Source organism: Glossina fuscipes, unplaced genomic scaffold (assembly GCF_014805625.2).
Source record: "Glossina fuscipes isolate IAEA_lab_2018 unplaced genomic scaffold, Yale_Gfus_2 61, whole genome shotgun sequence".
Classification (NCBI taxonomy): Eukaryota; Metazoa; Arthropoda; class Insecta; order Diptera; family Glossinidae; genus Glossina; species Glossina fuscipes.
In genome coordinates this window covers 6,296,666-6,320,669 of record NW_023998433.1, presented here as the reverse complement: position 1 = coordinate 6,320,669, position 24,004 = coordinate 6,296,666, and the positions used below count along the sequence as shown (strand labels likewise).

The following is a 24,004-nucleotide window of genomic DNA, read 5'->3' as shown; positions in this document are numbered from 1 at the left end:
GAAGATAGCCCACATTTTTGTCTTTACTGAAATGTGGGCTAGCTACTGTGGGCTAACTTCACTTCAGTAATTTTTCATCCATCATGGGTAGATAGTCAATTTGAGGAAATGTTACCCCATGCGGCTTATTCACTAAAGTCGAGCTCCTCCGATTATGGCTTGTTTGCATAGATGGGATAGGCGCCCACTTCGCTTTTTCCGAAAATTTATGAAAATTACGTTAGTCCCTTTATCCTTTAATGAACAAGTCAGAGTAGTCCCTTGGATTACTGTGATAAAAAGTATTCTATATATGTTACTTGTGGCGAAAGTTAAAGGATTCGGTTTAAAAATATTTGTTTTTGTTTTTGGTTTATTCTTTGTTTTGTTTTGGAAAGTATAAAAATAATTATTGAGGTTAATAGCATTAAAGTTTTCGGTGAATATACTTGGCTTATTACTGTAATTGCTATTAATTTCACTTTGTTGTCTCTGCTCAGAAATTTCTGTGATGAAGATTTAGCTTAATGCTTGCAATAAGCATAACAATTAATTGAAACTTTACCTTGTACTAGGAAATAAATAACAGGAACAACAATGAGTAACTTTTCCCATTGTACGTTTTAATGGAACGTAAAAAAACTTTTGTCAACAAAAATATTGCAACTAATTGTTAACGAGAAGCAGAAACGTCGAAAACTTTGTTCGAATATCACTTAAAAAGTCAAAAAAATTACAAAACTGAACAAAATTTATAATAGAATAAATGAAAGGAAAAGTAAGAGAAATATAACAGTTAAGATGAACCTTAAATGGCCCCCTAAAACTTCAATACACATAAAAAATCGTAAGACTCTTATTTATTTTTCTGCTATTGACACTATTGTTTAATAGATTTTAAGACGCATTAAAAATTTCTTGGACAACCTCAACAATGTTTTGGTTTTTATTATGTTTTTATAATCGAACATTTCATTAACAAGAAAAATATTATGTATATAAGATCGCACATTTCATTAACAACATTCATTAGCAACATTATTGCAACATTTGGCATTTAGTATTTTGCGTTTATGGAGAGAGCCGGTTTGTGGCGAATTTAGTGGTGATTGGCCGATGCCAGAATGATGAAATGAAGTCCTTTCACACATAGCAAAAAGCTGTCCGTGGTGAAATTCGTTATTATTTTTTATACATACTTTGTGTATAGTAACTTTTCGCCAATAATATACGTGCACTATATGATAAATAGGAGCATATAGTATATATATTTGTATATCAACGTAAATAGATCAGCCTGTCTACATAAAAAAAAAATTGATTTCTACAAGATCAAAAATTGAAAATCCGGAAACTCAGAACATAAATATGTCCATTTTTTTTTTTTTTTTTTTTTTTTTTACCTTTAGAATTGTACATTTCGAATTAGGTCACATCTATTTTTTATTTTTTTTTCGGTGTTAAGGTCAAGAATCAATTAAATCGCATTAAAAGTTTGGCCAAAGCTCGTAAAAGGCTATATATAAATTAGACAAAATGATTGTAGTCGTCACGATTATCTACAAAATGCTAATCCAAAGTGATATATACGTACTTAAACCCAAAAATATGACACAATATGTACGATACCTGTTATACGATACATTGCTATGAAATATCTTATAACAGTTACCGATGGGTACTGAAAACTTCGTGCTAAGTATGAATCTGTTGTTAGATTCCTTTAAATCGGTGAGTTTTTGTTTCTAATTAAATCCAGTCCTGGAGTCTTCAACTTCAACTGTGTTTATACTCTTAAAAAAGAAAAACTTTCTCAATTTAATTTCAACCTTAACTTACCCAAAAAAATAAATGCGTTTTGAACAAGAGTATCTCTTAACTCCTCTCCAACTTTTTTGGTTATGTGGAGTACAGCCATGTAACTTTGATAATGAAGTACTTGAAAAAAAAAAAACAATCTGAGACACTTCGTCTTATTGTTAAGATCCTGAGGTTCGCTTGCAAACGAAAGTGGATATTACGTTTGTTAAAAACCTAATTCCTAAGGCCTTTCCTCAGGCCTGTCTCGTCAGACTGATTAGTCATTTAAATCCTCTAGCAATACTTTCAAATCAAACCAGTGTGATAAGAGGACTGAAAGGGCATAATATATTGGACCTTCCATTTAGAAATTAATATTTTTTCTTGTTTACGTTATGCTAAGGAATTTTCTTTTTATTCAGCAAATAAAAAGAAAATTGTTATTTTTTTCCTAATACGGGTAAAATTATTTTCTTTTTTTCCTTTACCTTGCTATAAAATTTTCTTATCTTGTATGTAATTAAAAAAAAAAGATTTAAAAAAAATTAAAATGTCGTGTAAGGATGAGATTTTTAATAAAAAATGAACAGATGGATAGGTGGACGTACAGGTGGACGTACCTAATCAAATTAACTGAATTTATTCCATTGATGTAGTTTACATTCGTAGATAGGTGTTCTCTTAAGCCTACATCTATATATGACAGAGCGTTTAATTAAACTATTTTGCGGTGATTACAGCCGCTAAAAGTTGACGACAAATAAATTATACGTACATGTACATATGTTTAGGTAAAAGATTTCCTATAATTATTGTTAAAAATCCAAAAAATAAACAAATAAATGCAGTAAGCGAAAGCTTAAATCAACGTGAGAACGAAATTATTGAAATTTCTTTGTTTTTTTCTTTTTTAATTTATGATGATTTCTTCCTTGTTTTTGTGTTCGATTTTTTGGGAAAACATCACAGAAATAAGAAACAAACAACAAAACAACATTAAACGTAAATACTACAACACGTTTAAATATGTTGTTAAAATAATTAAAAATGTTAATATTCAATAATAAATCAAGAAATGACCCTAAAACATAAAACAACCAAAACACAACCAAGTCATATCAAATCCGCTACATGATGCCACTATAACCAGCGTATCAATCATGACGGCCATAAACTCTAAATAACACAAATACATTCAAAGCCAAAACAAACGAAAAGTATCTATATGCTCTAAGTAAAATAGTAGTGAATAAATAAAAACCATGTATATACCACACATACACGCAACCATAAGAGTATTTGTTAGTTTCTTTACAGCTTACAGTTGTAATTTTTTTGTGTCATTTATAACCAATCAGAATTATTCGGATTATCTGATTGTTGATGAATATTTTTTCGTTTCCATTTAACAAATTAAATTTACTATGGCGGGCAAAAAAAAAGCAATATCAACAACAGGCAATGAATTAAAAAGAATGAAAAATTAAAAAAAGAAAAAAAAAAATGTTATCACAAATTTTCCAAAAGTATTAAATGGCAAAACATGTCACTTCCATGATATTCAGTAAAGTATTTTTGATCGAGTCGAAATATAAAATTAAAGCAAATACGTAGACGTTTTAGGCGATAGCCTAGCAATTTGTAAGCTTTGACTTGTCTATATATGAATGTAAACTCAAGTATATCCGCTTGTGTGTCCGAATCGGCAAAGGGTCTCGACTAACAAGTCAATGGTCATGGGTTCAAATCTCTAGTGCGGTAGACCTTTCAATAAGGCCGTAGACTTAGATGCTAGTACTTTAAGACTTTAGTCTTAAAGTTTACTTCTCTGGACAAAAAATGAATAATAATTATAACAAATTCAAGACTGGCGTGAAGTTAGCCCACTGTACGTAACCCACATTTTTATCTTTGCTAAAATGTGGGCTATCTTCACACTTTGCTCGCGCCTCTGCTAAGCTAACTGATAATTGAACGATATTAAACAAATGACAAAATGATGAGAAAAACTAAATATATATGGAAAATAATTGAAAAATTATACAGAAATGTCATAAAAAATTTTAAATTAAATTTACAATTGATAATGTTACTATTGATCTTCTAGTGCATGTATATTGATAGCGAAAAGTTACAATATGCGAAGTATTTATTAAAAATTTTAACGAATTTCGCCATATAGACATTTTCGATATGTCTTAAAGGACGCTAAAAGTTATAACAAAAACCTGATTTCACTACGCTGGCCCCGGCCCATCACCTCGAAATTCGCCTCAAATCTGCCATCTCGATATACACAAGACACTAAATGCGATATCTTGCATAAATGTTGCTAATGAAATACTCGATCATATATACATAATGTCATTGTTTTTGTTGCTAATGAAATGTTCGATTTTATATATACAATGTTTTGCCTTTATTCGACATGTATGTTTAACATGATTTTACCGCGAAAATTTTAATAAGTTTTTAGAGATGTGAAAGGAAAAACTCTCTCATAAATGGTTTACAAACGATATATCAATTGAATGAAATTAGGTTTTTCTGATAGGTTTTATTGTTGTTTAAAAAATATCAGAAATCTCTTCTAGGAAAAATTTTTAAACATTTTTTATAATTAATTTAGTGTCTTGTGTATACGGAGAGAGCAGGTTTGGGGCGAATTTGGCGGTCATAGACCAGGGACATGGTAATGATATTCTTATAGGTTTCAGCATTTTTCACGACATATCAAAAATGTATAGTCGCGTAATGTCTCTGAAAATTGACATAACACGATTCGGACGTTGCATTGTTCCAGTGTTTGTATTGCATTTTTGCATGAGATGTAGTAGCAATAATTTAGGTTTTTTTGGTTTTGTGGTCGTAATTAGAGGCTTAGTTTGGTTTATGTGTGCATGCTTGCTAATATTATTTAATTTTAAAACTTATTTTACATGTTTGCAACTTAGCAAAGACATTTTTAGCGAAGACCCGGACCGCGCACAATGTGGTTTTCTTGGTGGGCTATCTTCACTTCGGCAATTCAAGCAAATCAGTGAGAAAGAGAACCTTTCTCACCCAGCGAAAGGAAGTTTAAGAATAATGGTACTTAATGAGTGAATGAATATGGTGACATGCTGCTTCGAGAACATAAAAAGCTTTTAAATCATAATCGACAAAATAAAACGATTAAGATAATAAAAAATTTTATGTTACGTAGCAATGCTTTATCAAATATAACGACATTTTTTGCACCACGTTCAAATGGGAATTACTAGCCGATACGTACCTATTCGCGAGACTTAATTCTGTCCGATCTCACCTTTCATGTGCATGAGTGGATCATGCACTTGCTGAACGGCGCGACGAAGTTGTGAAAAAATGGCTCGATGAATGGATCGCGGCAAAAGAGGAAGTTTTCTACTGGCGTGGTATTTATAAAGATGAAAAATATGTGTAACTATGGACAGAGCATGCTCGAAAGAAAAGAAGTTTTATAATTATCCAGAGTTTTGTATGTTTCTCTTCGAAAATAAAAGCTCACAATTTCATGCTTGTGCACCTAATAATTGATTTGAGTGGACGAAAAAATAGAAGCAACAACACCACTTTATTTAAAAGAAAGCAATTAGATCGCTTTTATGAAAGCATACTACACATCTTGAGATTTTCTCTGGTATTTTATCAAAAGAGATAGTTGAACAGATTGGTCACGTAAATGTTTACAGTTAAATTTTTTTACATTTAATTAATTAAAGGTATTCGAGAAGGAATATAAAGAAATTTAATGCAGGAATTATGTTTAATTTTCGGGGGAATTATAATAGTTGTGTCTACTTAGAATGTTTTTAACGAGTGCGATAAAAACGATATAGAATTAGCTTCTTCTTCTAACTTGACTTCACCTTCGTCCAACGTATGATTTCTTCAATTCTAATGCAACAATAAGTAAAATCATTGTTGGTGACATTTAGATTTTCTGAATAAAAAAAAAATCAAATTCACATTGAATATATTATTACATATATATTTAAATAGCCATACATTTAAATAATTATATATAAATCGTTTTCTACGTAAACTTTTTGGTAAAAAGAATTTCTGCGGCTGTCTCATTCCTAGTTTTCTTTTCATGACTTTTTTTTCTTATTTTCCATAAATTTCCTCTTTCCTTCGCTCTTTCTCCCGTAATAGCACATGTATTTTGTTTACTGTTGAAAGGAAAGTTTTTATCGATGAGGATAAACTTGGCATCATTTGCACAGCTGAATAAAGTTTATTGAATGCTCTAACAGAATTGCTTTTGTACGCATACTTTTGATAGCCATCATACATTAGTCAGCATGTTAGGGGATCATGTTTCTAATATAATGGGGCCGCAGGTGGGACAAACTTGTTTCATCTTCTATATTAATTGTAATTCAGTCGCGTCCTAAGAACAATTTTTTAATCAATCCATCTGTGCATCTAAACAGCCAACCAGTTAGGCATGCCATTCTCTAAATATTGTTCCTAGATATAAGAAAGCAGTCTATATACGTACTCTGCTGTAGATATGTGTTCGTACATCTTCGCTTAACATACTGATCATTCTAGTTTTTTTGTGTTTTTCTAGCTTCTTTTTTCTTTTATTCCATTTTTGTAATTTTTTATTGGGCTGGGGTTGGCGATTGTTATTCTTTTTCTGTTCATTTGTTTTTATTTTCTTATTATTTCTTATTCGCTTATCGTGTTTTGGTAGCAAATCCAATAGTGTATTTATTGTTGCGTGTATGGAGAGATAGAAAGAGACGATCATTTGTGTGTGGGAAAAGTCTTTTTATGGCAGAAAATGTTAAGCCTTTTATGAAATATATATATGTGGTTTTTTATGCGTTTAGTTGTATTGAGAAAGAACGTGTGTTTATATGTTCGTATGAGAATGTTATAAATTAATTAATTAATAATGAGTTTCTTAATCATTTATGGCTTTTTAATTTGTATTGTCTGATGTGCTCTTCATGTTTGCAGAGCAATCCTTATGCTTTAAAGGATACATCGACCGGTACGGAAATGTCGGCTTGGACGTCAGCTGGTCTGCAACCAACTACAGGCTATTATTCATATGATCCTATATCAGCTTATGGGTAAGTCATATTCATGTCTATCATATTCTTTAATAAAAAACAGTAGTTTCTTTACCATATGTGGAAACTATATACATATCACAATAAATTTTTAATTTTTTTTTTTTTTTTCTCTAATAATCTTAAATGTTCTATGGTTTTACTATTACTACATCTTATGAAAATACAATAGTCTAATGACATCAATAGGGGAAACAAGTACGGGACCGTTTCTATGCTTGTAAGATGACGCATGGGTATCCAGCATCTGAACCAGCATCAGCGCGAATGATCAGCATTTGAAGCAAACACATAAAAATGCTAAACCCTTTCGCTTAACAGTCACATATTCGTATCTCCATCAGGGCCGAAATTTACAATTTTACGATGCCTTAGATCAGTATCTGCCAATAGTTTGGAAATTGTTGCTACTGCGCTTAAGTTTCTCTGTGAATTATAGTGCAAATAAGCCCCGTGCCTAGTTTCAGTTTTCCACGTTTCTATGACAATTGTATGAATAGACGTCAATCAGCAAATCGTTGCAAAACTTTGCATTCAACATAAATACTTAGTGTTTTGTAAAATCACGCATGAAGCAAAATAATCCATCTTTGAGATGTGAATTTGAAAATTGTAAAATCAATATTGTTACTTTCATTTGACTTGAACGGAAGCTGATCTACTAGTTTTAATACTGAGTTTAAATGGTTAAAGTTTTAGATTATGTGACAATCGAGATGATCGGGAAAAATTCTGTTTTATCCGAATTTCATGTCATCAGACTCAAATAATATTGAATAACGATTGGCGTGAAGTTAGCCCACTGTGCATAGCCCACATTTTTGTGTTTGCATGTCACGCTTGGTTCGAGCCTCTGCTAAGAGAATTGATAATGACACGCTACTGAAAAACTAACAAAATGATTCCCTGTTTTATTTATGCTTGAATTTCTCTTCTTGTTTAGTTTTTCTAATCATTTTGTTAGTTTTTCGGTTGCGTTTACCTATCAGTTACCTTAGCAGAGGTGCGAACTAACTGTGAAGATAGCCCACCTTTTAACAAAGACAAAAATGTGGTCTATGTACAGTGGGATAACTTCACGCCAGTATGAAATAATGAATCTTTGTATGTTGAAAGAGTCTTCTTATCCTCGCCCGCAAATGACGATCAAAGCCCTGTGAGCTATCCTGCGACGTCGAAAATGTAATTGTGTCATCCGTGTCTTTTCTCCTTTTATAAATATTTCTAAAGCTGTAGTTTTTTTGCACATCTCATCTAAATGCGGAGGAGAAATTTTGAAAAGATTGGAACTTGCTTTTGCATATAAAACTTTTGCAAAATGCTTTAATCAAAAAATGAACCTATCGTATGAAGTGACAAAGCAGCCAAACTTAAAATACCGGTGAATATCTTTCTTACTTGCGGTTTCTATTTTTGAATGCGGCTATATACATTTTTTGTAAAGTGGACATAACATAATTTAAAAACTATTTTCTCTGTCTCTGTATTTTCATTCCTTTTCAGCTTTTTATAACAAAAATCTAAACAAGAAATTATATTGCACTTGTCCCAGTGAAGCATTGGTCCATTGATAAAGGCCCTGCTGAATCCGTAAAAATGCTTGTGAAAGGAGGCCAACTCTGAGCTTGCTATGGAAGAATATTTTTTATCTCTTCGTGGAAAAATGTGTGTGTATATCCTCTAATTTGAGAAGTTTTAAGAAAGGTGTGATTGAGAACACCTCTGCTTGTAAAGTACCATTGTAATGGCTGATCCGACTCTAGCTTTTTGTCACAAATATCTCGTATCCTAAACAAATTTTATGTTTTTAGGAATTCCTACAGTAATAAACTCTTATATGAGCAAAATTGTTTTTTGATACTTAATATCTTTAATTTCTAAGTGACGTTTCTCCATAATACCACCAAAGATCGTCTTCTTTTCCTGACTTAACTATTTTATTACAAATATCAATTATCTTGGCCAAGTAATATTTTCTAAAATAGGTATAATTTTTGTTAAATTTTCCAAGAGTTTCTATAAAAGTTACAAGAATAATAATTAATATTCAATTTATTTTCGCCTTTCTACATGACTATAGAATCTTTTGAATAAAATTGTACGCGGGCGTTGATTCATATTTAGAAAAATGGCGAAAACTTAATAACATGCATATAACTTCTTAAGCAATTGCATGGACAAACGTGCTAGCGCACCCGCGTACAGCTTTTTCTTCAACACAGTTTGCTATTGTCAACGTATGCCCATAATGTCTAATCTTAAACATACATGCTGAATAAAGACAAAAACATTATGTATATAAAATGGAAAATTTCATAAGCAACAAATGCTTATGAACATTATGTACATAAGATCGAAAATTTCATTAGCAACATTCATTAGCATTTGAACATTGCATTCTCCAAGTCTTGCACGAGATTTAGTAGTGATAACTTGGCTTTTTTTGGTTTTGCGAACGTAATTGGAGGCTTAGTTTGGTTTTTATGTGCTTGCTCTCTGATATTGTTTAATATTACTACTTATTTTACATGTTTGCTTTGTATTTCGTCATAAATCGTAACTTAACAAAGACATTTTTAGCGAGGACACCGACGTTGAAAAAATGTTATCACCTTGGTGGGCTATGTTCACTTCAGTGAAAAACGTTGTTATCGTACAACAATATCGTATCAACAATATGATTAAAGTTTCTTTCTTGCTCGCTGCATACAACTGCCGCGTATTAAGTATAATCATCACAAGGGTATATAAAATTTGGCAAAGAATTGTAATACGTAGCCAATAGGTTTTGAAGAGGACAAAAATTATCTACACATTCTTCATAGTCCATATAACATTTGGTTGTATCTTGTAATAGTTATTGCAGATACTATCCTGCATTCTTCATAGTCCTTATAACATTTGGTTGTATCTTGTAATAGTTATCGCAGATACTATCCTGTAGTAGTGGAATTGTTGATCTCACTCTTTTAAAAATGATTGACGTTGGGAAGCTCTTTTTGATTGGTTTTTTGGCGGCGTAGGGGAAGAGACAGAGTGATGGCGGAAAAAAGAAAAACGTGTTCGGACATTTTCTTAAATTCTTAGGTGAACAGGAAATTTTATATAAGTAAAAATAAAATAAAATACTGTTATATATAAATAACGAAGATATAAATGCGAAGTTGATATAGTTGTGAAATGCAGACAAAATTGCATTCGGTTGAATATTTATACATATGTACTTTTCAGTTATCTATATAAAAAAGAAAATTTTTACCCTTTTTAATAAATTGGAATTAAATGTCTATAAGAACAATAGTTAGGAAACATTCATCGTATAAAAAGAAATGTTGACAAATGTGAACCTATACGGCAAGTCTAAAATATCTGAAAAGTTAAGCGATACATTCAAATATTTTTAATAAAAATATTGGAATTTCATGTAAGAACGCTTCTTTGCCGCAAGAAACTTAAGGTATTGAAAAAAAAAAAGAAGTATGCTGTAAATGTAAAGCATAACGGACTGTAACTAACATTAAATTCCGCGCTTATCCAAAATTCAGCGTAAAGCATAAATGCGTACTTGTGACAATAGAGAAGAAAGAAAAAAAATTTATAAAGGGTATTGTATAAAAATATTAAAGGCAAGAGATTAAAAAAATGGTTGCCAGTGATTTGAAAAGGAATCTTAACAGTTTCTGTAATAATAATACCTACAAGAGATATAAGTGGTAAATCACCTCTAATGGTTACGGAACAAGAGACTCTCGAATAAATCGATTGCTTTCGAGGCGATTAATTTATCAACTATATGTAGCATCTTCATCATCCGTATTACCAAATTTTAACATCATTTTTTTTCATTATCGAGTCGACTTGTGTTCAGTGTAGTGCGTGTTTTCTTTTCGTCTGCGTTTTTTCAATTGTTTCGGTGTTTTCGGTGTTTTTGTGTATTTAACTTCTGTCTTTTCAGTGTTATTGCTAAAACTGGTTAACGCGGATATCGCGTATGTGCTTTTGTTTCGTCTATATATAATAAAAAATAGAAAACAAAAAAACAAAATAAAAAAAAATTGAAAACATTTGATACTTTTCTTTAGTAGTTCCCAACCTTCTTCCGCAGTTCCCAAAACTTTTCAAGTGAGTGGTTATTTCACAAATAATAAGCAATAGACAACAATAAGGCATAATGGCCCCGGGGCCGCCAGACAAAAACTCGGATAGATTTTACCTATTAAGTGATACATCTCCCAAAGAAAAAAAAGTAAAAATTCAGATTTTCCGGTGTTGCCGATCAGCGATATAACCCCTATTGATAAAAAATATATTGTTATTTCTTCAACCGATGCTCGAATAACAATTTCCCAAATTAACCCTTTTGCTATAAAAAAAGCTCTAGATAGCATTACAACATACATCGACTCCATCTCGATTCTACGCGATGGGAATTTACTGGTCCTCGCTGGGAACCCGCGCGCAACCGAAAAACTCATAAAGGCCAAATCTTTAGCTAATCTATGTGCTATTTCAGCTAAACTACATGAGAAACTTAACTCGGTTCGAGGCGTAATTTATGCCCCTTGCTTAAAGCATGTGCCGGAAGATGAAATTGTCCGCGAAATGGGCAATCAAGGAGTGACTGAAGTATACAAATTAACCAAACTGAATGATGACGGAAAAACACGCTCTCCGACAGGAAGGATTATTTTAACTTTTGATCGCTATCGATTACCGCGAACAGTTGATGTGGCGTGGTATAAATGTAAAATAGAACTATACATCCCAAATCCTATGAGGTGTAAAAATTGCCAACGCCTGGGTCATACGGCAAAAAGATGCACTAATGCTGCATCTTGTGCTAACTGTGGTCATCCTCCACATACTGAAAGCTGTACCCGTAGTTTCTGCATAAATTGCAATGATCAACACTCAGCGTTAGAGAAACAATGCCCACGGTTTGTACAGATTCGTGAAATATTAAAAATCAAAACAGAAAATTACTGTAGCATGGGCGAAGCGCGACGCACATACCGGGAAAGAAATCCATCCGTTGCCCATGGAAATGGCAAAAATCATACCTATGCTGCTGTTGCCTCGCAAATCGAGCCTAGTAAGACTTTAACTGCAACTGCTTCCAATGAAAAACCTGTTCCACCATTAACCAAAAATTATATTGCGAAACCAGTCACACGACCCGCCAAAGATAATATTGAAAAAACCAAAGCAACTGCAAATATTGAAAAAATTAAAACAACAACACATATGCTAAAATCTAATATACCAAATTCTCCAGAATCTCTAGCTCTCAACTTTACTCAACATATCACAAGTGGTAATGAATTCATTCTTTCATCCATTAATCAACCTTCAATTTCAAATTATTCACGTGCGCCAACCCGTTGCGCTTCAAATGTACCAAATCACCTAAGTACAGATTATTCTGCTGGTAAGAATAAATCGTTCACGAAAAATTTCTATAGCGACCTTCTCGACGGAGACGCTGACATGTCAACTTAACCCTCCCTCCACTCTTCTTACATGTCATTACAATTAAATAAAGTTTTTAAAATTCTACAATGGAACATTAAGGGACTTATTAATAATTTTGATGAATTCCGTACACTCATAAGTGATTTTAATCCAACCTTTTTATCGCTTCAAGAAACCCATTGTAGAAGCTCTTTTAATCCTATTCCACCCAAATCATATACTGGATACTTCACGAATGCTGATCAAAACTCATATTCCAAACAAGGAGTAGGTATTTTTATAAAATCAAGTATACCTCACAAACACATAAATTTAAGCTCAAATATACAAGTCGTAGCGATACAAATAATGTTAAATATAAAATTTACAGTGCTTTCGCTCTATATTCCAGCTTCGCAATCGTTTTCTCAGCAAGAACTCTACAGTTTATTCTCCGTACTTTCCCCCCCATTAATTATATGCGGCGATTTCAACAGCTGGAATACCATCTGGGGCTCAACAGTGAACAACACTCGCGGTACTGCTTTAGAAAAGGCCTTTTTTCAAAGCAACCTTTGCGTTTTAAGTGATGGAAAACCAACGCTCTTCTCAACTCATCATACTTGGAAGTTGTCTCTCCAATTTGAAGGGGAAAACATCTGGTCTAGACCGCATCTCATACCAAATGATCAGTGCTATGTCTAAACCTAGTAAAAAGAAATTACTGGACCTATATAATACGGTATTTATGACTGGCCATATACCCTACATGTGGAAACTGGCAACAGTTGTTCCAATTCCAAAGTCAAAAAATGTCTCCATCGCATCTGATTATCGCCCAATTTCTCTTTTATCTTGCCTCTCTAAGGTTTTAGAGAAGATTATGGCATCTAGATTATCTTGGTTTCTTGAATTCAAGAACCTGATAACAAAGCAACAAGTTGGTTTCAAGCGGGGTAGAGGATGCATCGACGCTCTGTTACATATTGATTATTTCACAAGCAAAGCAATTTCCGAACGAAATCACGTAATAATTCTCTCAATTGATTTCGAAAAGGCATTTGACAGAGTTGGTCTTCATGTTATTTTAAGGCTCTTGAAATCATGGAATGTTGGATCCAAATTCGTCAACTACATCAAATCATTCACGTCGCATCGGCGGTTTAAAGTGAGAATCAACAATCATCTCTCTGATTCCTTTCCGCTAATGAATGGCATTCCACAAGGATCTCCTTTTTCTGTCACGCTTTTCCCGATCGCTTTCAACGAAATTAGCGAAATTCTTTGCCGTGTACCAAGAGTGGAACATTGTCTCTACGCGGACGATGTATACATTTTTACAAAAGAAAAAGACAACACGAAAGCAATCAACATCCTCGAATCTATTGCATGTGAGATCTCCACATGGGCAAACTCGTCAGGAGCTATAATCTCTATACAAAAATCAAAAAAAATGCACATTTGTCGAAAACAAATGTGCGATGCAGGAAACCTACTGATGCATATTAACGACTTACCAGTACTAAATGTGCAGACGCTCCATGTTCTCGGGCTCACGTTTTCAAACAATTATCGTTGGAAAGCACACTGCCTTCGGTTAAAAAACTCCCTTTTAACAAGGGTAAATTTCATACAGTACGTTGCTTGGAGAAGCCATGCGCTTATTAACACTATCGCTTATCTTACCAAAATGCTTGTGTTAAGCAAGATTGACTATGCTTTGATAATTTATGGCAATAGCTGCAAATCTATTATCAACATCCTTAAACCGGTCTATCACCAAGCCGTTAGAGCAAGTTGTTATGCTTTTCGGACGACGCCCATAAATAATATTATAATTGAAACTGGTCTCGCAACTTTAGAAAATAGACTGTATGAGTTAAAAGCTAAAATAGTCCCTAAGCTTCTTAATTCAAACAAATCCATTCTCGGTGATGACGTAAGAAAGATTATTATTGCGAAGAAAATTCCAAAGTCACCATCTGCAATTGACCATTGTTTGTGCATCGCAAAGGAATTGAACATTCCCTTAAAAATTTCCCGCTCTTTTGGTGTTAAACCTCCCTGGATTTTGAAAGACTGCTCTTTTGACATCTCATTGTCTATGCACAAGAAAGAAGATACTCCAAACTACGTCTTCAGGAATCTAATAGCTTAGAAAAACCAAGTATTGGACAATACTGGTTGGAATCTTTTGTACACAGACGGCTCAAAATCTCCTGGTCTGCCTCCTGCTTGTGCGGTGGTTGATGCTACAGGACGGGTTCTTCTCAACCACATATTTCACGAAAGCACTTCAACTTTCATAACCGAAGGCAGAGCTATCCTTCACGCTGCCAACCTTGCCCATAAAAACAAACTCAAAACCGTAATTGTTACTGACAGTTTGTCTGTATTACAAGCTACCCGGAACCCTTCGACTTCGAGATGGAGCACCATCAACAAATTAAGGAATATAATTACTACACCCGACGGAAAAATTAAAATGTTATGGGTACCAAGTCACATCGGTTTACTGGGAAATGACCAGGCTGATCGAGCGGCAAAGTATGCTGCTTCTGCTCCTCTAAATACGGATGATGTCATGGAAAAGTTGGATCTTCAAGGATACATTGAAAGAAAAGTTAAAGAGAAAATTGCAGAAGGAAATTTACAATACCATCATCAACACTACTCTTGCATTAACCCTCAATTAACTCCACCTCTATATCCAACAAATGTTGAGAAAACCAAGATCCAAACATTTTCGAGAATTCGCCTTGGTCATACAATTGCAACTCACCAATGGATCCTGAAGAAGTCTTCTCCCCCAATCTGCTGTTGTGGACAAACTCTTACTATAAAGCACATTCTCTGCGACTGCCTCAACTTTTCCTTGGCTAGAAATATTGTATTTGGAACGATTAACCCTTTGAACATTCTACAATCAGCTTCAGAACAGAATATCAATTCAATATTTTACTTTATTAATACTACTAAGCTTATTATCTAATATCCATTTATTTAAATTAGAGCCGATAGCCTGTGTTGCTAGTGCTCAATGTCTTTTTTTTAGTCAATTCATTAGTCTAAAATTAAAATAATAATAATAACATCATTTTCAGCAGTATGCAACTGATATGTCAAGTTTTTGTTTTTTTCCTCAGGTAATTTTAAATATATATTATGTATATATATAATTTGTTTAAAATATAAGTAATTATAAACTTGCAGGTTATTCAGCAAACTCCCTTCTGATTATTATATAGGTATTAATATTTTTTTTTGTGCTATTAAAAGTAATGTGCATTAAGTTAAAAACAAAAATATATAAAACTGTATTAAAGCTTTTAGTTTTTTCATGAGAGGAAGGTAGGCTAGAGGCTTCATCGGACCCAACTTCGGGGTCTACCATTCCGAATCATATGGCGAAAGAGACCAAAGGTAGTGTAGGGCATAGAATGCTCCAGGGATTATGATTTGCCCTTTGGGCAAGTAGGTTTCGTCCGTCCGTTTATTTCTATAAGGGTATAGCAAGTGTGTTTCTTTTAGATGTGGTCGTCTGTAGAGTGCCCGTGGAACAATTTAAAACTCCCATATATCTGCCGAACTAATTAGCGCAGTAATGACACATGCGTTCGTCCCTACAACCTCCGTTCCTCTTCAAGTGGCACTTAAGAGTAGCCCTAAAAATTATCAAGTCCGTAGTATAATAGTGAGGCAGACTGCGAGGACTTGCAGATATATGACATCACCGTCATAAGAATAGCCATAACTTGTCTAAAAGAACAACGTTGGTCTAAAAACAAAGTTGGTTAATAATCACTATCGTTATGTTAGTTTGGAAACCGATTCGAAATCGGTTTATGGCTGTTATTTTTTTCTTCAAATTAAGCTCTAAATTTTACTATTATAAGTTGGAACACAATATTTTTCTTAGTAAAATTTTGTCACGGAATTAGAAATCGTCTAATTCGGATGAAGTTTTAGTTCACAATTACAAAAAGAACTTATGTGCACAAGATGGAAGGTGTGTACATCTAATTCGTACATTTGGGTGACAAATGCTGACAAATTATATGAAAGTTTTATTTGAGATGCACCTGATATACGGTATGTCTAATATAATGGATGTATTTACACAACGAACTATCCAAGCCATTAGTATACGTTTTTTCTTGTCTTAATATAAAACGGGGTGTATATTGCGTGAGTATTCATGATATTGATGTAAGCATAAGTTATATCTTCTTCTATACACAGGACGCTTTGCACCTACCTCCTTGTGATTAAAGCATTCAACGAAAATTTCTACGGAAGAAACTGGGGCATTTATTCCTAAATTTGGTCTACGGATCAATAACAAAGAGTTTTTGAAGGTTCTTACTTAGCTTGGTAGTGATGATACTTTAGTCATTTCAGAAATTGCATTTTTAAAATTTTTGTTTTTTAATAACTATAAACGTTAAACAGGAAGTTTGAATTTTGCATTTTGGCTAAAAATGTTGTCGGACCTGTTATAAAAATAATGGCAAGAGGAAAGCATAACAGTGATACACCGTATCCAAAGAAATGGTCGTAAGTGCTTCTAAAATTTCAATATTTTCTAGATGCCTTTTAATCTCAAAGAATTAGTGTTGTGACATACAATACAAAAGAAAAATTAAAATCGTATTAAAGAGATACAAAGGTATAGAAGAAATATGTTTTTGTAATATAATATATCTTCCCGGTCACTTAAAAAAAAAAAAAAAAATTCACGCAAGACTTCCATTTTGATACAGAAAGATTAATGATTCTTCATGAAACTCTGCAATTTAGTGGGGCGAAACAATAAGGTAATAAATAGTTGAAGTGAGCATAGCCTATCAAGATAATACACATTTTTAAGGGTCGTGTCTTCACTAAAACGTCTTTGCTAAGGTACGATTTATTGCGAAATAAACAACAAACATGTACAATAAGTACTAAAATTAAATAGTATTAGCAAACGTGCACATATAAAACAAACTAAGGCACTAATTACGAACACAAAACCAAAAAGCTAAGTTATTGCAACTGAATCTCATGCAAAATTACAGTACAAACACTGAAAGAATCCAAATTGTGTTACAACAATTTCCAGAGACATCACACGACTATAGATTTTTAAAATGATGATAAAATTGTTAAAATCTATCAGAAAAATCCAGGGGGGTTTCAGGGTTTATCATCGCCAAATTCGCCCCAAACCTGCCCTCTCGATATACATAAGACAATGAATTAATTATAAAACATGTTAACCAATTTTGTCATGTACATATTTTTGACATGTCTGACAGGATGCTAAAGCCTTTCTTTACCCTGGCTTCGGCACATCACCACCAAATTCGCCACAATCCACCAGACGACATATACAACTCACTATAGTATAAAAATACATAAATTATCAAGTTAAGTATATGATGAACATGTACTTTTCTTAATTTAACAACTTGAAGTTTTCTACTAAGGTCTCTTTATGTAACCATTAGTTTGTGCGTAAGAGTTTCTAATGTTAATTTTATTAATATTATGGTCATTACATTTTAAAGTTAGCAAAATTTCTTTACATATTGCACTTATAACTAAGTGTATAAAATAATCAAATTATAAAGAGAATCTTAAACTTAAAATTAGTTTTTGCATAAGTATAAGATGGTTTATCTTGATTACAGAGGCCATCAGACTGAAAATAAAGCACAAACACACACACATAGAGTGTGAGAGGGCGTGAGAGAGGAAGAGTGAATGCGCGACCAAAACTCATACGCATACACGCACATACATATGCATCCATATAAGCCAACATACGTATAAGTACCTATATATATATACACGCGAAAGAATCGCATGTTTATAAGACATTAGTAACGTTAACTATTATATACAGTAAGCGAATCCGTTGAGTTTAATGGTTAATATTATATTTAAGAAAACAGAATGGCTATGTCTTTATTGGTTTAAATCACGTGGGGTAATACATATAAACATAGATGTGCAGGTGCTTGCACAATCCATGTTATCAACTGTCGAAACCCATACGAAGTTTGTTTTTATTGTGTATCGTTACGACCGATTTATGATTTAGATTAAGTTGCTTCTTGTTAAGAGAGATAACAAGGTTTTGATTTATTCAAGATTTTTTACCTTTTTTTCTCTCAGAACTAAATGATAAAAAAAAGTATTAAGTAGCAATTATTACCACTACTTAAATTAAACTTTCGTCACTTTTTGGAATGATTACAAAAAAAAAAAGAAAAGAAAATTCTATAATTGTAGCAAATATATATAACATATAACTTGAAGCGAAATTTTTTTTCAAATAGATTTCTTAAACTTCATAAATCTAATATCGGTATAGGTGCGGCTCTGTTAACTCTTTATAAGATATACTTATAGCACATAAAATAGTAGATTGACATTAATTACTTTGATGGAAACTTAAAACCGCTAAGAAAAGCAACTCCTTGGGCAATATGTACATATGCATACATATATAAACATATGGACGGACATTAAATTGCACAGTAGCAAGTATGCGACATGTTCGTGTATGTACATGATCATAGAAAATCGGAGTAAAAAATAGAAACACATAAAAACTATGAAACGATTTTAAATGTTATCTGCAAATAGCAATTAACAAACACAAACACGCGCACCTTTGCATACATACATTTAATAAAGCGCGTCTAAACAAATAATGGCCAATGAGGACATGCAAACTATTGATAACATGCTTTTCAAGCTTTAATAATATTTAGTTGATATAATATGCTTTATATTTACCGCGCAATTAAAAAGAGAGTTATACCAATGTCCTTCTAACGTTTGTAACAGCCGATTATAGTTAACTCATTATTAATACAAATTTTTTATATAAGATTTAGATTAGAGGCCTCTACAATTTGCATAACAGTGAAGCCTGATATGAAACATAAGGTTATATATTTCACTCGAATCAATCCGCAATTCATTTTATAACAAGGGAAATTGTTTTAAAAAGAGAGATAAAAAGCAAATCATGTTTATTGTTGCCCACATCACATAAGAATACAAAACAATATAAGAAAGCGAAATTTGCATGTTTTGGTTAAATAACTAATTATGCATTTACGTTTAGGGGGATATGCGGTTTTCTTGCTTATTATTTCTTATTCTTAAATCTCTCCTGTAAGCGGATGAAAAGCATCTCTAGAATGGGCAGAAAGCCGTATACCTAATAGCTTATATACTATCTAGATCTAGAGAGCATGAGGTTCTCTTATTCTACTTAGTAATTTCTTCTTGATTCTATTTTACTTACTAATTCCTTTTGCCTCATTTTTGTCTGTTTTTTCTTAGATTTATCTGTAGGCATCCATTTGCCCGCTCGCCTACTCGCGACTATCCACTTAATCAGCCGTCACTTATTCATCTATAACATTGTACATCTGTCTGATAATACAACCGTAGCATCCTTCATTAACCCGTTGAATCGTCTAGCTGTGCTGTTGCCAGTCCCGCGGATCGTCGCCTGTACTGTTCTTACATCTGTTCTGGTTTGGTTGCCAATCGGCAGTTTTATTCTGCTATTTGGTCTACTCGGATCCTCCATCGATTGTGACGACTATCCTTTGCTTTTCTGTCGTAAATGTGAAAAGCTCTTACCTGTCATTCAAGTTCCTCAGTTAAGATTTTGGTTTTGTTTTTGCTATTTAAACCAAACCTATAATTATTAAAGAAAAACATTTATTATGACCTCTCTGGGCGTGATATGGCGCTTACGCTGAATTTTTTTATTTTCATTTTTTTCTTTGCTTTTTATATGTCATTTTAAAAACATGCCATTCTTGGCTCTTGCTGCCTATGTATGTTACAAGCTTGTGACAAAAATTCATAAAAGTTTACCTCTATGTACATGTTCATGTAAATAATTATGTGTTATTAGTGTTTAACGAAAAATACCTCATAAATCAATTCGCGCTTTTAAATATCGACATCTTTATGTGTTATTGGGACTGGTTTTTTCTATTGCTGTGATTGGAAAGTATATAAAAAAAGAAAAGAAAACCAAAAAGACTTTTATTACACTTAAAAACAATAAACATTTTTAGTAAATAATAAATAATAGAGAGTGCACGGGACGACGGATCTGATAAAGCTTGCTGACACCTACAAAACGATTCTACGAACTATACTTCCAAGACAATCTGCGACCGAAAACGAACTAATATTTTAATTATACGTTTATATTGAACTTTAGAGATAAACTTATCAGAACTGGATTAAAACCAGTTTCAATTAATTTGCTAATGCATAACGATGAAGGATTTCTAATAGATTTTGCCGGATATGTTTCTCTTTTCTTTAGAAAAAATTTAAACGACCAATCGCGTTAAGATTTTCTTGTCTTTTATTGAAATGTCTTGGGATGTTCCTGATCAAGGTCAAGAAAGTATTTGCACTTATCCTTAAACCGTAATCGCATCTTAAAGACGTAAACAAAGCATGTTGTTTTTTTTCCACTTAAGAGAGCCATTGTCTCACGAGCTTTTTGCGAAACGGCATCGCGTTCTAAATATAAACTTTGTCCACCTCTTTATCAATTATTTCAAGACAAAGTCAATCAATATTGTTGGATAAGGTTTCAAGATAAGTTTTCACGAGAAAAATATTACGGGTTTTGATCGTAGAGATTTATTCGACTACTTTGGTAGTTTTCGAACCCCCAGACATTAGACCAATGAAAATAATCTGTTAGAGAGAGTAGTTCAATAATGTTAGTAATAGGTTTTCGTTTTAAATGAAAAATATTGTTAAATAAAAATAAATGAGAAAATTGTGGTTGGTCCTGATTTCACATTGACCACCTTACATTATTTCGCTTAATACTATCCCTCAGAAAAAGGCTTCTCAAAGTAAGGAATTTTATGAGAAGTCGTCGAAAAAGCAATTCGATCCGGACAATTTTCAATAGCGTTTGCCCTTGCGCCAAAACGCGTGAGTATGTGAAATTCAAGAATGCAAGACGGACAGATGGCCACCCAAATTTAAATCGATTCAGAAAGTATAAACAAAGGTGGGTATGTCTCTCGTCTTCCTGGCCGTTACGTACATCCGCACAAACTTAATATACTCTATGCCACAAGTGGTGTAGGGTATAATTAAGTGTTTATCTGGATGAGCCTGTGAGACTTGACGTGAGAAGCGTTCCTACTTTATTGATCATATGTTATTTTACTTTTAATTTTAAAAATGACTTTAGTTGTATTTGTTTTGTACATATTTCCTTAATTGAAAGTCTGAAGAGAAGCTTTAAAGCCATATTCACCCAATATCGCGACATATCCAGTATTTATGTTGAAAACTAATGAATATTTTGATAAAGTGATAGATGGCATCCGAAGGTCGACTTCAAAACAAATTTTCATTTGTTTCTATCAAAATATTCCTCTACTCTGGTCAGTTTGTGCATTAATTTCCTTTTCTCCTGCAAACTGAAATAGAAATCTTCAGTTTAAACTGAGGTAATGCACCCAATCAAGTTCGATGCATTTACTTCTTAGTTCTTTACGATTTGTAAGCCACGATCCAAATCTCTGTTAGAAAATTATATACCCTTTTTCCTTCTTAAACAAATCGTTTGTAATGTTTTGCTATTTTTTGTTTTTCTTTTACTTTTAATTAATATGATTTGTATTTTTTTTCATATCGATTTTGCACAGTTGATATTTATTTAATAAATTAATATGAATTTAAGGGAAAATGTCATTAAAATTAATTCTTATATCAAAAGAAGTAAACTTTTAACTGCAACATTAAAATTCCTTGTGGAACTAACGCTCATAATGATAAAGATTGTGAAGAGACTGCAAAAAAATAAAAAAATTAAAACAAAAATCACGCCAAACTATAAAAAAGCAAGAAAAAAAACGGAAACAAAAGCAACAAAAATACAACTTTCACCCGGCTCATATACAACAAACATTAATATACAAAGCACATCATAGCACTGCAATAACCGCAGCGCCACGATAGCCTAGCAACATAACAACGTCCTTGCAAAACAATAACTGAGTAAACACATAATAAAATAAAAGAAGAAATCCACAGAGACGTGTGTGTGTGTGTGTGTGTGTGTGTGTGCGTGTGCAAATGTATGTGTGGGTGGAAGCGTAGACCATCAAGAAACCAGAAAAACAAAAAAAAACAATATTATAAAAAGCGCAAAAAACACCAAACAACATCAGTATAGAAGTTGTAAAATTCACCGCACACGATGTTGTTGATATTGTGGCACCATAAAAATCCCATGAAAAATGAAATTAAAAAAATTCCGAAAAAAACGACGACACAAGGAGTATATATATATAAAAAACAATGAGAACATTATCCTAGAAAGCGAAGAAAAACCACTGCCCGTAGCAGTTATTTTGTATAAAATCAAATAAAAAAAGAAATTGAATAATAAATAAAAAAGGATTTCTTTTTTTTCGTAGAACGCGTGAGTTTTATTTTAAAATAAAGTTTTTAAGGATTAGTTGAACCGCTTGCTGGCCAGTCGTGTTATAAAGATGAACCAACTCCAAGCTATTAAAATGTTAAGAGGATCGAAAGTAATGGTTATATGATTTTCTTGATAAAACATTTAAGTCGACCTAGAAAAAGCAAAAAAGTAAGGAATAAAACGAGAAACCTCAGGAAAAAGGAAAAATAGCAAAGAAGAAGAAGTCGAACTGAAATATTTTAAATAATATAAACTTAAACTTTAGTAAATTATGGAATTTTCTTGATTTTTCCGGTTGCAGTTATGGTGCTTCTTATGACTTAGCTGCTCGTCGTAAGAATGCGACTCGGGAATCAACGGCCACTTTAAAGGCATGGCTAAATGAACATAAAAAGAATCCTTATCCGACTAAAGGTGAAAAGATTATGTTGGCTATTATCACAAAGATGACTTTGACACAAGTATCGACTTGGTTCGCTAATGCTCGGCGACGATTGAAGAAAGAGAATAAAATGACTTGGGAACCGAAAAATCGTACCGATGACGATGATGATGCTCTTAATTCGGACGAAGAAAAAGATAAAGATGATATGGAAACGGAAAAACCGGGACCACAAATCCATCCCGGCGGTAATGTGACAATGTCAGCTGGCGTTATGAGCGCTGGTCAGGCATTAAGAAAAGGTAGAAGTTTCGTATAATCAAATTTTATTGAAAAAATAATCTCTGTGTCAACTTTTAATAACTTTATAAAATTTTCCGTTTTTTTTTTTGATATTCTTTGGAATGTTACACAGGTCATGACAAAAATGATTTACATGAAGAAGACCATCATAAAAATCCCAATCACACTGGTGAAATTCGTGTGGGATTAAATTTTCCTGGTGGTTCTGCTTATCATGCGACCAATCATCCGCATTCCTATCATCCTTATCAACATCAACATCCAGCCTATTATCAGCATCAACAGTCAATGTTTGCTGGAAGTTATCAGCAGCATGCTACGTCTTCGTCGACGGCCTCCTCAGTGGAGGCTGCTAATAAACAAGATGGTGGCGATTCAAAAAACCAGTTAAGCCGGGACTGTGGAGTACCGATTCCAGCGAGCAAGCCCAAAATCTGGAGTCTGGCCGACACAGTCGCCTGCAAAACACCACCACCTCACACGGCTTAT

The 24,004-nt window shown here is 33.1% G+C and overlaps 1 protein-coding gene across 1 annotated transcript in view; it reads left to right on the top strand.

Annotated features, from left to right (window-relative positions):
* Positions 1–24,004, top strand: part of LOC119637918 (homeobox protein araucan) — a 51,376-nt gene that overhangs the window by 21,582 nt on the left and 5,790 nt on the right. The window contains exons 4-6 of the mRNA XM_038034362.1: positions 6,775–6,890; positions 23,132–23,514; positions 23,628–23,998. Coding sequence (XP_037890290.1) covers positions 6,775–6,890; positions 23,132–23,514; positions 23,628–23,998 — 870 coding nt within the window. The remainder of the gene's footprint in view (positions 1–6,774; positions 6,891–23,131; positions 23,515–23,627; positions 23,999–24,004) is intronic.